This window comes from Sarcophilus harrisii, chromosome 3 (genome assembly GCF_902635505.1).
Source record: "Sarcophilus harrisii chromosome 3, mSarHar1.11, whole genome shotgun sequence".
Classification (NCBI taxonomy): Eukaryota; Metazoa; Chordata; class Mammalia; order Dasyuromorphia; family Dasyuridae; genus Sarcophilus; species Sarcophilus harrisii.
The window spans coordinates 2,137,163-2,153,628 of NC_045428.1; the positions used below are offsets into that span (position 1 = coordinate 2,137,163).

A 16,466-nucleotide genomic window follows, 5' to 3' on the forward strand; every position below is an offset into this window, starting at 1 on the left:
TCAGAAAGGCAGGGGGGGAAGGAGATCCTTTCAGGTAATGCTCATCTTCATTCAAGAAAAAAAGATTAAACTAAGCAACACACACACACATTCAGGAAATTACTTAAGAGATTTAAGAATTATCAGATCCTCTCAATGGTGCAAAGTCTTCTTTCTAAGGCCACAAAACAGGGACATTCAGCCAAATTCTCATCAGTATGCCAACATCACTGGTCTGGCTCATTTCAGTACTCCTACACTCCAGAAAACTTGCTGTAGAAATAATATTACAATGTGTTATTAAGCATTTTTTAAGTAAATTCTTTCTTTGGCATTTCCAAACAAGTGCAGCCCACAAGTTTTCCTAACAGGCAACATTTCTTGTACTGTGAATGGCTCAGAAATGTAGCTGAGTGGCTGAAGTCTTTTCATTGCTAGCTGAAATTGATTTTTTCATCTTTCCTCCCCAGAGCATTTTAATTAGCCTGAATCACCCGGGAGAAGATTGTAGCAAGCATGCATTGGCTCTGAAGGCATAGGCTGTATCTAAACGTAGCAGAAAACTGTAATATGGAAAAGATATTTCTAGCCATTGTGCCTGCCAGTCCATCCAAATTTTCTCCTATTGATTCAGCTGCAAAATCGGCAAAGGGAGGAATGCAAGAATAATTATTGAAACAAGCCAAACTGGTTTACAGTGTTGAATGTGTTCTATGATTAGCTACTCTTGAAACGTTTCTTTCATTAAAATTTATTAACTAGAAAATTTTTAAAACTAATTATTAGAAAAAGTTAAGGTGGTTTTAGTGTTTATTGTTTAAAAGTGTATGTTATGAAGTTATAAGATTTAAATTGGAGACCCAATTCCAACCCAAAAAACATGTAAAATCTGAAAATCTTTAAAATGCTTTGCCTAGTATAGAGGATTAGATTTCCTTTGTAACCAATTGACCCAATCAAATGGTTTACTGATATAACTTAATTGGACAATTTATTTTGTCAATTTATAGATAGATTCTTCAAGAAACACCATTGTCTTTATTAACTTTGGAAAGGAAATTTGTTTGTTCATCTGACCCTCCAAAGCATTTTTATTCTATGTAGATGTTTGGAGGATGTTTGAAAATTCTTTTGGCATAGGGGGTAGGACTTAAAAATAAACAATGCACTAAATGTTTCAGGGGAAGAAAAAAGTTCAAAAATAGCTCACGACTTAGGAAAACTGATTTGAACTTGAAATCTTTTATTAAAGTTTTTATTGTTCCATATTTAAAAAGTTTTTGGAAACATTTTCAAATTATGGGTATAGGAAAAGACCACTTTTCTCAATTGAGGTAATGGTTCTACCTGCCTGTTAAATTAGAGACCAAACACAGAATTAGAATTTTTCACCCCATTTTAAAAAAATCTCAATTAGCCATTTTAGGTGGAATTGTATTTTTTTGAGGGGGGGAATGATTAAGGGAAGGTTATAGTTGATTTGTTTTCCTTCCTTTAAAATGATTTAAAAATTCAGAAAGAAATAATTAAGTGATTTGAAAAAAGATTTGAAAAGGTTACCTAAATCCATCATTAAGTCCAGATACAAAACCAACAGCAACTAATCCACAATCCAGCCACATCACTGTGAAGAAGATTCAAATATATAGTGATAACATAAAGGGTACCTAGGTGGACAATAAATACAGTGCCAGGCCTGAAGTCAGGAACTCATTTTCTTTAGTTCACATCTGACCTCAGATATTTATTAGACACATCACTTAATCCTGTTTGCATCAGTTTCTTATCTGTTAAATGAATTGAGAAAGAAATGGCAAATCATCCCAGTACCTTTGTCTAGAAAACTCAAATGGGATTGCAAAGAATTGACACAACTGAAAACAATAAAGTTTATCCTCATTGAGAACAATAAACCATTTTCCAAACCATTCACTTTTAGTTTAATTTACTGAGTCCTTTTAAGGCTCTTTTGAGGAAGTTACACTTGCTGCATCTCCATTTCTATATCTATAAATAGTTTGAAAGTTATATAAGTATAAGGAGACAGAGTAAGAATTCCAGCTCTAGCTTAGTTCTACATTACAATTTGGATGCTGAAGGCATAATATAAATTACTAGATCTTTCTATACATTACTTCAATATCACTATATTTATCCACATTTGCAAAGTCCTGATTTTATTTTAAATAATAGAAGCTCCATAGCCCTTAATGTAGGACTAAGATTTCTTGTGTTCTTCCTGCATAATCGCATCAATGAGAACGTTCCTTTGTTTCACATTCAATTAAAAAAAATGAGTCCAAACACTAAGGGACGGAATGCCTTATCCCAAATCATTTGCTATCTCTTACATTAGAAATGTGATGGCACTGAGAGGTAGTTATTGCTAAAAGGCCAAGTTAAATAGGGAAAACTGGAGACATTTGTAAGTACTAGACCAACTAAAGACTTATTTGTTAAGAAATGAAACTGCTGAATTGTGCAATTATAGAAAGGTGAGAAGTCGCCCTAGGTTTCCAGCCTAGAAACTGTAAAGATTCAGTCAGGAAAAAGGGGAAACTGTCCTCATCTGAGCATGTAATAACCCTAGCAAGCTCCCCATTTGGAATTAATTTTCAGTTGAATCTACAAATGGCTTTCTCTTGAAGCAGCTTGTACTGAAAGTGGACTTTTTCTTGATTATGAAAATGGATATATAGCATTTTATGATGTCAGAGACAGAAGCCTTATCCATATTCTCTCAAACATAACCTTTGAAGGGCCCTTTGCCTTTATTCTCTTTTGTCATTCTTAATGAAGAAAGTACTCCTGGATCACCATTATCTGTCCCATATGTGATCAGTAGAGGGCTGTCAATGATGCTAATTTTTCAGGGTGACTCTCAGTACATGTGAGTGAAAGTGATAATGAAAATTACTTTCATTTTTGAAACTTTTTTTGAAATTGTCAATAAAATGATGTATGTTTATTAAAACTAATGAGATAAAGTCATATATATATGAAGAATGGCCTAATCTGCAAGCTCTTTCTTTAAATTGAGATTAGCTGAAGAGGAGATAGAAAAGCAAGGAGCAGACTGAAAGGAAAAAAAATGAAATAATAATTTTCAAGTAGAGAAGGATGAAGAGGTAAATTTACAATCTTAAATAAAATACTAAATGAGCAAACAAAAACAAAATAAATAAGTAAAAGGAGAATAGTTCTCTTGGATGAAGTCCTAGGAGATGGGTTTGGAAAACTGTTTCCTGAATGAAATACAAAATAGAGTACTAGAGTAGCCTCAAGGAATCAGAAAAGATAGGAAATCTATTGAAATAAAGGCATTATTTTAATAAATAAATAATTATTTAATAATTAAATTATTTAGTAATATAAGGTATTATTTTAATAAATAAAATCTCCACATGTGGTGTTTTTCTTCTTTAAAATAATAAGAGTTCTCTCTGGGAGAGAGGTTTCTCAGGGAGGTTTTCTGGAGGCAGCCTTAGTTTCAGCTACAAGTAAAAATCACCCAAATGCAGCCAGGTGCTAAAAGTTCAGATCTTTTATTCTTCCATTATAGCCCAGTTAGTTTCCTTAGAGGCCCCTCTCTCTCCTTGGTTCTAAGAGCTCTTGTAGCTTTGTCTCTTGCTTCTGCCTCTACTTTCTTCAGCCTTTAGCCAGCACCTCCTTACCTGTGGCTGGGCAGCTTTCTGGAGAGTCTTTCAGACTTGGTCTCAGTGTGGGGAAGTGCAGGAGCCCAGCCACCACAGCTGTGTGAGATGAAATGAATCTGATTGTGCCTCCGAGAGTAGCCTTCTCCTGAACTGACTTGATGCTCCCTTCTTCAATCTACTTCAGTTCAACTCCTCAAGAGAGCCTCTGTTTCTCATATATGATTTCTTCTGAGAGAATAGAATTATGGGTTTCTCCCAGAGTGCTCTCTGGCCCTGAGAGCTTCAAGGAGGTATGAAATCGGATATCTCATACTAAATCCTGAAATCTCCCAAATGTGTGAACTCCAATGAGTACTTAAATACTTCTTGCTTATATGAGCTCTCTAAAGGTGTGAACACAAGCATTATTGTCTATCAGTATTAGTCTATCAGACTTATCACCTTGTAAGGATTTGCTCTAAGGTGTGAACTAATAAGCACTGTATCAATGGCATTGAGTTAACACCAGGATTCTAACATCTCCCTTGAGTTTTCACCTTGTTTCAAGTTGAGTTGACAATAGGATTCCAACATCCACAGAGAAGTAGAAGATAAGAAATTATAGTTTGACATTTTCTCAAATGTGCCTTGATTACTACTTTCCTTTTATATATTTGTTCCCCCTTCTTCTTACCCCCCATAGACCTTGCTCCATTTCTTCTTACAGCTACCACATCAAAGAAGACATTCTAAAGATGGTGTTGATATGACAATGACACATTGTCTCCAATTTTAAAATCCTGTCATTTCTATCTAATCTCTACTGGTATGAAAGACAAGACAATTCTGATTTAATTTGCTTTGTGTGTGAACACTATTTGTGAATCTTGAAGTAAATAATTCTGAAAATGGAAAATGCTAAAAATTGTGTTCCATTGAAGATGACTGCGTTGTAGGAGTTCTCACCTTTTCAGAAAGGAGAAAAAGAGGATTTTAAAGGGGAAAGGTGAAAAAAAGACACCAACAAATCAGCTCTCAAATCTTTTGTGGTAGACTTCTAAGGAAAGAGCTAGTCTTATCCTTTCTGAGTGGAACATCTAAGAAGGAATCAGAAATAAGTTTCTCTTTTAAAAAATATATATATTAAGAAAAAGATATCTCTACCAGTGAGATGAGAAAGTGAGAAAATTCAGTATATGTGCTGGTTAAGGAAAGAGGCAGTTTGGAGAGCAGAAACTGCTTTGGGGTTTTTCTTGACCAGTTTCTCTCTCAGAACATCAGAATGTAAAAAGATGTGATGGATGATCCTGAGACTTAGAAATGAGATGAGATTTTGTTAAATGACCCAATTTGGAGGGTGCTAAGAGGAAATAATGTTTTCTCCAAGACATACTGCTGCTAAATCCTATAATGGAAGAAAGGTGAGAACTCAGTCCTAGTGCTAAACTTAGAAGCCTTCTCAAAAGAAAGGAGTTCTCACCTCTTGGGGTGTGAAGTAAAAGGAGGGACTAAGCAAAGGTAAGGATATAAAAAGACCTCCAGAATTCAGTGTTAGTATCTTTTGCTGCCAGAGCTCAAGAGCAAGAGCTAGCATCTACTCCTGACAGATATATCTGAGAAGAAAGAATATGGATAGAAGAGACTTAATTGAAAATCTCAAGGGACATCTTACTTGCTCCATCTGCCTGGGCTACTTCACTGACCCAGTGACTGGGAAATGTGGCCATAGCTTTTGCACAGAGTGTCTTCTCCAGTGCAGGGAGAGAACCACTGAAACCTTAACTTGCCCAGAGTGCAGAGGAGTCATGACGTACAGTGATTTGGTTCCCAATAGGCACCTGCAGAACCTGTCCATCATTGGCAAAATGCTCCGACCTCATTTGGTGCAGAGCATGGTGGGCCTGACCACCTGTGATCAACATGGGGAGCAAGAGAAGTTCTTCTGTGAAGAGGACCGGAGGCTACTCTGTGATTACTGCTTATCAGCCCCAGAGCACAAGGACCACCAAGTCCTTCCCTTAGAAACAGTTGCTAACAAGTGCAAGGATGAGCTCCAGGAGACACAGACTGTCTTAGCAATAAAAGAAAAGGAATTTGAAACCATATTGGATCAATCGAGAAGGAGTAAAGCATGCTGTCAGGAGAATGAATACACTTTGAAACACTTGGCAATTTCTGAATATGGGAAAATTCAGAATTTCTTATGGGATGAAGAATATAAATACTTGGCAAGGATACACCAGGAATCCAGAGACGGCCTGATCAAAATGAAGGAGAACATGGACAAGCTGACCCAACAAATCCAGAATCTGCAACAATTGAAGTTAGAAGTAGAGAAGAACTTGGACAAGGAGCCTCTGGAAATGCTCCAGAATATGAAAGGCATTTTGGAAAGGAATGGTGAGCTTCTACTTCAAGAACCAGAGATTGTTTCACCTTTTTGGACACCTGCTCCATCACATGCTTGAGAGAAGTGCTCCTGAGGTTCCAGAGGGAAATAACTCTTGATGCTGAATCAGCCAATCCTCATCTCACCCTCTCTGAAGATTTGAAGAGGGTTCAGTATGGAAGTGTCCATCAGGACTTGCCTGACAACAAAGACAGAAATGACTGTGTTCTTGCTGTTTTGGGGTGCCAGAATTTCACCTCAGGCAAACACTACTGGGAAGTAGAAGTGGAAGATAAGACACAGTGGAAATTGGGCATCTGTAAAGATTCAGTCAGGAAAATGGAAAACTGTCCTCATCTGAGCATGTAATGACTCTAGCAAGCTTCCCATATGGAAATAGTTTCTTTCTGTTGAATTCACAAAATGGCTTTCTCTCAAAGCAGCCTGTACTGAAAGTGGAGTTTTCTCGATTACGAAAATGGATATATAGCATTTTATGACGTCAGAGACAGAAGCCTTATCCATATTCTCTCAAACATAACCTTTGAAGGGCCTCTTTGCCCTTACTTCTCTTTGTCATTCTTAATGAAGAACGTACTCCTGGATCACTCATTATCTGTCCCATATGTGATCAGTAGAGGGCTGTCAATGATGCTAATTTTTCAGGGTGACTCTCAGTACATGTGAGTGAAAGTGATAATGAAAATTACTTTCTATTTTGGAAACTTCTTTTGAAATTGTCAATAAAGTGATGTATGTTTATTAAAAATCAATGAGAAAGTCTATATATATATATCAAGAATGGGCCTAATCTGCAAGCTCTTTAAATTGGAGATCAGCTATAAAATAACCTGGCTTAATGCCTCAAAGAAGGGAAAGGTAGAATAAAGCATTGCAATTCTCAGAAATGTTGTTTGGGAAATTGAAGGATCCTGCACTTGGATTCATGCTTGCTTTTCCATATCCAAAGGAAATGGTACTATCTGAGCATGGAACAACCCATAGCACAAATATAGATTCTTTTTACTTCAGACTCTTTGCAGGATTTTACCAATTCTACCCAGACATTGATGTCTATCACTTGCCTTAAGTCCTTAAGTTGATTCCAAATCTTCCTGAGAGATCTATACCTATATCTACACATGTATAACTAACTTACTCTTTGATCTATACCTATTCTATTCTCAACTTATCCTTTTGTTCTGCATTTTCTAAATGTCCATTCTTTGCAGCAAACCAAACATTATTCTAAATTGGACAGGCAGAAGAGAATTCAGAGAATTTACAATTATGCAGAAATCTAACAAACTTCTCTTAGAAGTTCCTTGCATTGCTAAGCAATAGAACCTTGATACAGCATCTTATCTAAAATATCATTAGCATTACAAAAATGATTTTGCTTTTAAACAACCATCAGACTTGAAAATAGTTAGTAACACCTTGTCAACATAGGCTGAAAAGAGGTTTTAAATGTTGCAAGGCCCCTTTCCCCAAGGCAGATAGCTCACTGAAAACCTAGTATTAATTTCCACATAATAAATAGGAAGTTCAAGAAATTTCATCTAACCATCAGGAAGAGTGCCCAGAGAAGGACTGAGAATGAATGCCCAGAGAAACACTGAGCATAAATGAGATTCTTTGCCCTCCGCCAATAATCAGTGAAGAGAGGGAAGAGCTCAGGCAAAAGAGCAGCCACACCTAATGAGAGATGGGTGGACTACACCTTCATGTAGCTACAATAAAACTAGGATACAATTTTTAATTCTAACTTTCAGAGTATATGCAAAAGTCCTTAATTGCTATTTTTTAAAATGATAGCCAAATTATCACCTGAGTTTTCTTTTCTTATACGAATATTTCATATTCTATATAACGTCATGAATAAAACCCCCAAGAGACAGACCCAGTGTTCCATCTAGAGAGCAATCTAGTTGCCTTCAAGTTTTATCTTTGCATTTATTATTGAGATATATATATATACATATATATATGTATATATCAGTCACCCCATATTGCCTAAACTAAAATGAAAAACTCCTTACATTGAGATTTAAGTTCTCCATAAGTTAGTTCCCATCTATGGTATTATATTATATTGTCTCCTTCACTAAAGCTATATTCCATACAAAGGAGATAAGTCACTCTTTCCCAACTTTCTCCTATTTTTTCCACTTCTCACTTTTACTTTATCAGAAGCTATCCATCAAGTTTTAAGATCATATAAACCCTGGAACTTCTTGCCTTTGATTGGAGAGGGTAGAGCTTGGATAAGAGCCACTGAGACCACTTAGTTGGAGCTAAATAGGGAATGGTGGGGGTGGAGGGGGAGGGGAGGTTAATCTTAATGAAACCACTTAACTGCCCTGAAGGGTGGGTCTCTGTCACAGGAGAGCTTCTCAAGAGGTCAAAGACTTTTCCTTTCATTGCCCCCCAAAATTCAAGGGGAATACTATTTGCATCAAATTGATGCTAAGTGAAATGAGCAGAACCAGGAAATCATTATACACAGCAATAACAAGATTATAAGATGACCAATTCTGATGGACGTGACTCTCTTCAACCATGTAAGGAATCAAACCAGTTCCCATTGGTCAGTGATGAAGAGAGCCATCTACACCCAAAGAGAGAACTTGGGAACTGAGTGTGGTTCACAGCATAACATTTTTACTTTTTTGTTGTTATTTGATTGCATTTTGTTTTGCTTCTCTTTTATTCTTGTGCAGCACAATAATTGTATAAATATGAATACATATATTAGAGTTAAATATATTTCTACCATGTTTAATATATGTTGGAGTACTTGCCATCTAAGAGAGGGCATGGGGAAAAGGAGGGGGTAGGGAGGGAGAGGAGGGATTGAAAACAGGGTTTTGCAAGGGCTAATGTTGAAGAATTGTCCATGCATATGTTTTGAAAAATAAAAAGCTCTAATAAAAATTTTTAAAAAGAAAGAAAATGCTGGCTTGGTTTACTACTTCCTTCCATAGTTCACTTTACAGATGAGGAACAGAGGCAAAGCAGATTTAAGTGACTTGTCCAATGTCACATAGCTACAAATTGTTTGAGGCCAGATTTTAACTGAGAAAGATGATTCCATGCCCTGAGCTTCTAAACCCACTGTAGCACACAGTGCTGCCAATAAAGTTTATTGGCTGTTTCCTCTGCTTTCAGGCATTTGTTCAAGCTGCGCTTCCTCAGTGTACAATCACATTTAACAATGTGATTGTTCAAATTTCAATGTCCATCTTAGAAATTAGGAAATATCAAATTGTACTTGGTTTATTATTTTGTTGACTGTTCAGGCTTAAGAAAGTAATGGAGAAATGTTAATAATGCAATTAAACTATGTACAGATTTCATTTATATCTGTAATTTCACCAAATCTAGTCTAACAAAGAAAAGTTAGAAAAGTCTGAGAAAGTCTGGTCCACAAGGACTGCTATAAAGATGTGGCCTCTCATTGTTATAAACCTTAAAAAACTTGAATATCCAGACACAATATCTAGTAAACCAATAGATGCTGAGACTAAATACTTATTTGCTCAAGTATTTAAGATATAAGATTACAAATAACTAGATTGGAAAACAAGGTAGACATACTGAATTAACAATTTCATTGAAATTGCTGTAATTATAGAAATCAGTTACAGGAGGAAACAAAATTTCAGTGCATATTAACTACAAACCAAGAAATTTTACCTCTAGTAACAAATCCTATAAGAACTTACTGTAGATAAAACTTCGGAAAATGGGAACAAATGACAGAAACTAGGCATTGACCCACACTTAACACCATACACCGATGAGGTCAAATGGTTCATGACCTAGGCATAAAGAATGAAATTATTAATAAATTAGAGGAACACAGGATAGTTTACCTTTCAAACCTGTGAAGGGAAGGACTTATGACCAAAGAAGAACTAGAGATCATTACTGATAACAAAAGAAAATTTCTGATTATACCAAACGGAAAAGTTTGTACAAACAAAACTAATGCAGACAAGATTAGAAGGGAAGCAATAAACTGGGAAAATATTTTTACAGTCAAAGGTTCTGATAAAGGCCTCATTTCCAAAATATAGAGAATTAACTCTAATTTATAAAAAAGCCATTCTCCAATTGAAAAATGGTCAAAGGATTATGAACAGACAATTCTCAGATGAAGAAATTGAAACTATTTCTAGTCATATGAAAAGATGCTCCAAGTCATTATTAATCATAGAAATGCAAATTAAGACAACTCTAAGATATACCACATACCTTCGATTGGCTAATGACAGGAAAAAATAATGATGATTGTTGGAGGGATGTGGGAAAACTGGGACATTGATGCATTGTTGGTGGAGTTGTGAATGAATCCAACCATTCTGGAGAGTAGTTTGGAACTATGCTCAAAAGTTGATCCAGCAGTGTTCCTACTGGCTTATATCCCAAAGAGATTATAAAGAAGGAAAGGACCTGTATGTGCACGAATTGTTAGACAGCCTTTTGTAGTGGCTAGAAACTGAAACTGAGTGGATGCCCATCAGTTGGAGAATGGCTGAAGAAATTTGGTATATGAATATTATGGAATATTATTGTTCTAAGAAATGACCACAGGATGATTTCGAAAGGCCTGGAGAGACTTATAGAATGGATGCTGAGGAAATGAGCAGGACCAGGAGATCATTATAACTTCAACAATATTTATATGATGACCAGTTCTGATGGACCTGGCCATCCTCAGAACGAGATCAACCAAATCAGTTCCAATGGAGCAGTAATGAACTGAACAGCTATGCCCAGAGAAAGAACCTGGGAGATGACTAAAAACCATTACATTGAATTCTCAATCTCTATATTTATGCCCAACTGCATTTTTGATTTCCAGAGCTAATAGTACAATATTTCAGAGTCTGATTCTTTTGTACAGCAAAATAAAGGTTTGGTCATGAAAACAAACAAACAACAAAAAAAAAACAAATCCTAAAACAGATATTTACCATAACCTTATATTTATATAAATCAGTTTGTTGCTTTTGGCCAAGAACCATCAGCTACAACTGATAAAAAAATGTCTGGAACAGTTTAGAGGGAGGATAGGATAACATGTACCCCTTCCCCACTCCACTTCCAAAGAGACAATGGTAGGGAGGGAAGTGGAACAAACTTCACCCAGGCCAACAGATACTCCTATAGCTAAAGAAGCAGGAGGGGGAGGAGTTTAAATCTTCAAAGATCTCTACCCCACCCAACATTTAAAGTAGCAGAAATCAGTGGGTGGGGGTAGGGGAACTATAAAATCCATAAAGTCAGCAGGTGGATTTAAAGCATATAATCCATTTCTATCTCATTTCAAATAATAAAACAACATAGTTTCTTTCTCCTTCTGCCCCACGTGGCCATTAGTCCCAATGGAAGCCTAGTTGGCCAGAGTTGAAGCTTCAGAAAAGTCAGATCCCTTGTTACATATTTTAGGTAACATTAGAGGCATATGACCTCTTTCAGGCAAGTTAACAGAATTTCTTTAACAAGCTATTATTGTTCCTTTAAGATCTTATACTTTAAAGATAACCAATTCATTTCCCAAATTTAGAATCATCTTTAAATTTCTAATCAAATGTTTTCACCAGCTGGAGTTCACTATTGAAATAAATAGTTCCCAAATTTGATTGTTGTTCTTAAATTTAACAGAGCTCTTAAGTTAACAAAACAGACAAACAAATTACAAACAATTTCCCAACACAGACAAAAATCACACAGAACACACAATGTGTCTTTAAAAGACACCCAGGTAGGGTCCCCTGCGTTCAGAAGACCCTACACCCAGATTCTATAATTCTGGGAATCCAGATGCCAGCATACCAACCAAACAAACAAAACAAGTCTTAAGACATAACCAGATGGTACCCCAAAAGGTACCCAAACAGACTTATTCTTCTGTGTCCAAATAGAGGTGTCTACCATCAGGCTGCCAGGTGTGGCTGGAAACTGCTCTCTTTCCCAGAGGCTCTGGAAAAAAATCCAGGGGGACCCAGCCTCTACAGGCCAAGAATTCAGATTCATGGCCACCCTGCCCAAGGCAGAGACCTGAAAGTCTCTTATCTCTAATTCTGCTCATTTTCTAATGATCTCACTGGGGATCTCCAAAATGTAATGCTGAACAAACTGAGCAAGACAGAGACCAATACAATAGTTTATTAAATGGAGAGAAATACTGGGACCAATGGATCCATATTGATCCCAGGGCTAGATGAGACTGTCACCTCAAAGAGTCTAGCCCTGAATCTCGGGACAGCAAGCGTTTTATAGACTTACAAGAACAATGACATAATGGAGGTACCTAGGTGGGGATAACCTAAAGGAGGGAGGTCACTGATATTTTAATGACATCTAAAATGGATAAACCTTTATCTTGCCAAACATTAAGAAGGAATGTCTATAAAACCTTTATCTCAAACATTAAAAGGGAAAGGTTATAACCTAAGGAAGAATAACTAAATAGGATCATTAGAGAAACTGGGTCACAACATTAAAGGGAACTTTGGCATAACATAATTAGTATATGATCATCAATTGAGGATGAGAGGATGATTAGTGTGCTATAAGTTCGTGTAAGATTCAGGTCATGGATGGTATTGCCAGGAGAGAGTAGATGACACAATGGTAATGGACTTTGTATAGCTGGCATCCAGAAGCTTGGGGATTTTTTGAAGGAGAAATTGTAGCACCTTTATGTTTGTACACCACCACCCCTTCCCAATTTCCAGCTCAATACTTTGGACTTGCTACTAAAAGATAATTAAATTAATACATTTTTGTTCAGTTGAATTGAAGAAGATGGATTGGGATGAAATGGGAAGGGTTGGAGGAATGGAAAGGGAAGGAAAGTGTCTAATCTAGGCATCCTATTGTTCTTTATCACCCAGACAACCTAAAAAGAACAAAAGAGATTTTACCTTCTGTATTAATCTCATTCACTCTAGTTTGTACTCAAAGATACTAGAAGTTTTTTCTCCCTTCTCCTCCATAGCAAGAAATTACTTATCTCCAGATTGATTAAGAATAATGATTAAGAATTGGTTATTTCAATGTTGCAACTGTTCTTAGTATAGAAATTGCTTGTGATTTCTAACTCCTTAATCTGTTGCTATTTTAAAACTGGCAGAAGGTTTTCCCCCATCCCCCCACCTTGGAGCAGGTTTTTCAAAGCCTGCTAGAGTAAAGGGCAATAAAACCTTATCTGATTGAATCTCAGGCAGGAGAAAATATTTGATTAGGAATTTTAGGATGATTCTGAAATTGTGGGAAATAATTTTACTATTGTCTTTGCATGCTAGATTTGTTCTGAGTATTCTTTTGGGCATTTTTAAAATTGCGGGAAAAAATTTTACTGTTGCCTATGCAGGCTAGATTTGGTTATCTTTGAGTGTAAGATCTTAAGAACAATGGTATAACTTATGCTTTAAATCCAGCTCTGCTGGACCTGTGCGTTTTATGGAGTCATTCAGCTTTACACTGTATTATGAATCTTAATAGTTTTGAAGGAAATTTAGGAGAAAATAAAAGGAAAATTTGCATGTGGGAAAAAGGTTGGGTGGGTTAGGGAGAAACAGGATCTTTGTCTTCAAAGGTGAAGATTAAACTCTCCTCCTTTCCCTTCCCCCCTTCCCTCTACTTTCTGCAACTTTAGGAATGGAGTGTCTAGTTAGAAAGGTTGTAGGTTTGGGAATTGTTTAAAGTATGTAGCTAAGGGAAAAGTGAAGGGTTAACTTCAGAGGAAAGTTTTTAATGGAAGGATTTGTGTGTGGAAAAAATTGAGTGGGAAACAGGAGTGAATCTTTTTTCCAGGGGTGCAGTTTAGCTTGCCTTCCCTCTCCCCTGCCTCTTTGGAGCGGGGAGGCAAGGGTGGCCATGTGAAATCTCCTTCCCCCAAGTAAGCCTGATATAGAAGGGTGGCCACATGGAATCATCTCTTCCCCTACTCCCGCTAAACTGTGTTCCAGCTGTTTGATTTTTTTGAATCAAGTTACAGCTGTCTGGTTCTTGCTGAAAGGAGCAAACTGTGATTTAAGAGATAGGCCCACTTTTAAGTTAATTGACTGAATATTTGTTTCTTTTGGTATATAATGGTTTCTTTCGTTAAGGAAATGGTCATAAATGTAATCCATAATTTGGTAGAGCTATTTCTAAATGTTTAATTGATATCTTTTGTAGTGTTGTGGTTAGTTTTCTGGAGTTCTTGGGACCAGCCTTTGTTTCAGTAGAGTAATCACCACAAGAATAGCCAGGTGTTAAAGTCCAAATCCTTTATTAACTCCTTCAGAGTCTTGTCTCTTTGCCTGTGGCTTTGGGTAGCTTTATTGGAAACCTTCCAGAGTCTTGGTTTCAGTGGAGAAGTGAAGGAGGAGAACCACCAAGGCAGTGTGAGATGGAGTGAATCTTTCTCCTTGACTCCGAGAGCTTGAGCTCCCGTCTCCAGGTCTCTGTCTTCTCAAGTCTGCTGTGGTAGAGTTTGTCCCAGCTTATATGCTCTATTATAATTAGATCATTTACAGTATACTGAGTATAAACTAATCATTACTTCACTAGGAACCATTATTTGTTGTAAGATTAAATCAATCATACTGAACTAGAGAACTATTAATCACCATGCTAAACTAGACAACCATTGTCTTATCAATTCCACTGAGTTAGCACCTTGTAAGAATCCTTGTTTTAAGTACAGAGTTCTGGACAATAACAAATTTTTAAAGAATCTTTCAGATTCTCTTATGTGGTATTAGATGATTCTATATAAATTTTACTTGATTGTATTGATTGTATCCTGAGATTGTGCCCATCATTTAAAGGGCTTCTGAAAATGTTTTATTCCTTTGTCCTTTTGAAAATGTTTCTGTTATGGACAATATGCAATTTGGGATATTTGTCTATATATTTTAATTGGGATATATTTAATTGGGATATTTGTCTATATAAAATATATTGTCTATATATTTTAAAAGCAAACTGGTTTGTATGTATAATGTTCACTTATGAAACATCTGCTTAGATACGAAAGCTAATTGTTCTAAGTTGTGAACTTACTGAGATAAATTTCTTACTGTTATCAATATGAGGTTATGGTAAATATCTGTTTAGGATTTATCTAAAATTTTGGTTAATGGGATTTGTTATTGGAGGTAAAATTTCTTGGGCTTATAGTTTAAATTATTTGGGAATTTTAAAGTTCCACTGGGGCAATTATCTGGAGTAAAACTGCGTTAAAATGACTATTTATCTTGTGTGAACTTAGGGATCAGTTTTTATTACTTATATTGTTATAATCATATCCCTGCATTTTTTTTTCTATCTGTGACTGATCAGAGCAATGGTCAATAGAAACTGTTAATGCAATTCAATTATGCCATACCTTGCTGTTTCATGTAAGACCTCTCATAAGAATGTGGCCTCCATCTCTGTCCTAATTGTGACTTGAAACTTTGCAATAAGTTGAGCTACAGTTAAAAGTTGCAGGTGTTTGATTATCTTAGAAAAACATTTGCCACTCATGCCCCCTTAATTGGCATTTATGTACTTACTGGATAAATAATTTGTTGTTTACTAGTATTTTGTTTCTGGGATAGACTCCCCAGACAATGGGAGAAAAAGGGTGGGGGTGGCTTCTGATTAGAGTCTATATAATTTTGTGTTTTAAAGTTTGCAGTTTTCATTCCTCTACTGACACCTTGTTTGTTGGGAGTTGCCCTTTCTCTTGAAATCATAATAAATCCTTTTTTTGTTTTTTACCTTGAGAGTCTCTGTTTTTAATTTGGGTAAAGACTGGTTGTCCCATACAGTGGTAAAGTGCACCAATAAGAAGGTATGATGACTAATTTGCAATGCAACAAGCATATGATTATGTTGGTTTTGCTTGACTATGACTATTGGTCATAAGGATTACATTTTCTTTTGTTATAATGTGGGGAGAGAGGAGGATCCTTATGTATTAGTTGCCAGAAGAAGAAGAGGAGAAGGGGAAGGAGGAGGAAAAAGAAAAGAGGTACACAAATACTTTTTAATGCACAAAGGAGAACAAAAAGAATTTTAGAAGCAAACAGATAAGCAGGATAATTTTGAAAGTAAAATGTTATATTTGTAAAAGATATCTGTGGTTTCATAGGCAAGCTTTTTTTTTTTTAATTTACTTTCTATATAGAAGTCTCTCTGTCATCTGTATCCTCTGTCTCTGTCATCTCTCTCTCTTTCTGTCTCTGTCTCTCTGTCTTTCTGTGTGTGTGTGTGTGTGTATGTCTTTGGCTTTCTGTCCCTGTCTTTCTCTCATTCCTTACATTAACAATATTTTTTGAAGTCAAAGAAAAAGAAAAAATAATTCCTTTCATAATGAAATTGTGAATATTTAGTTCCCCATTTTTAGATTTTTATCTTTGTTTTGGAATGCATATATTGATATAGGCAACAAAAATGCCTAAGGAACAGGATTG

The 16,466-nt window shown here is 36.1% G+C and overlaps 1 protein-coding gene across 1 annotated transcript; it reads left to right on the top strand.

Moving 5' to 3' along the window:
* The first annotated feature begins 5,242 nt into the window (after positions 1-5,242).
* On the top strand, positions 5,243-6,082 carry LOC116422160 (E3 ubiquitin-protein ligase TRIM17-like). The gene has a single exon (XM_031957325.1). The coding sequence runs from the start codon at positions 5,243-5,245 to the stop codon at positions 6,080-6,082; it is 840 nt and encodes a 279-aa protein (XP_031813185.1).
* Positions 6,083-16,466: the final 10,384 nt, after the last annotated feature.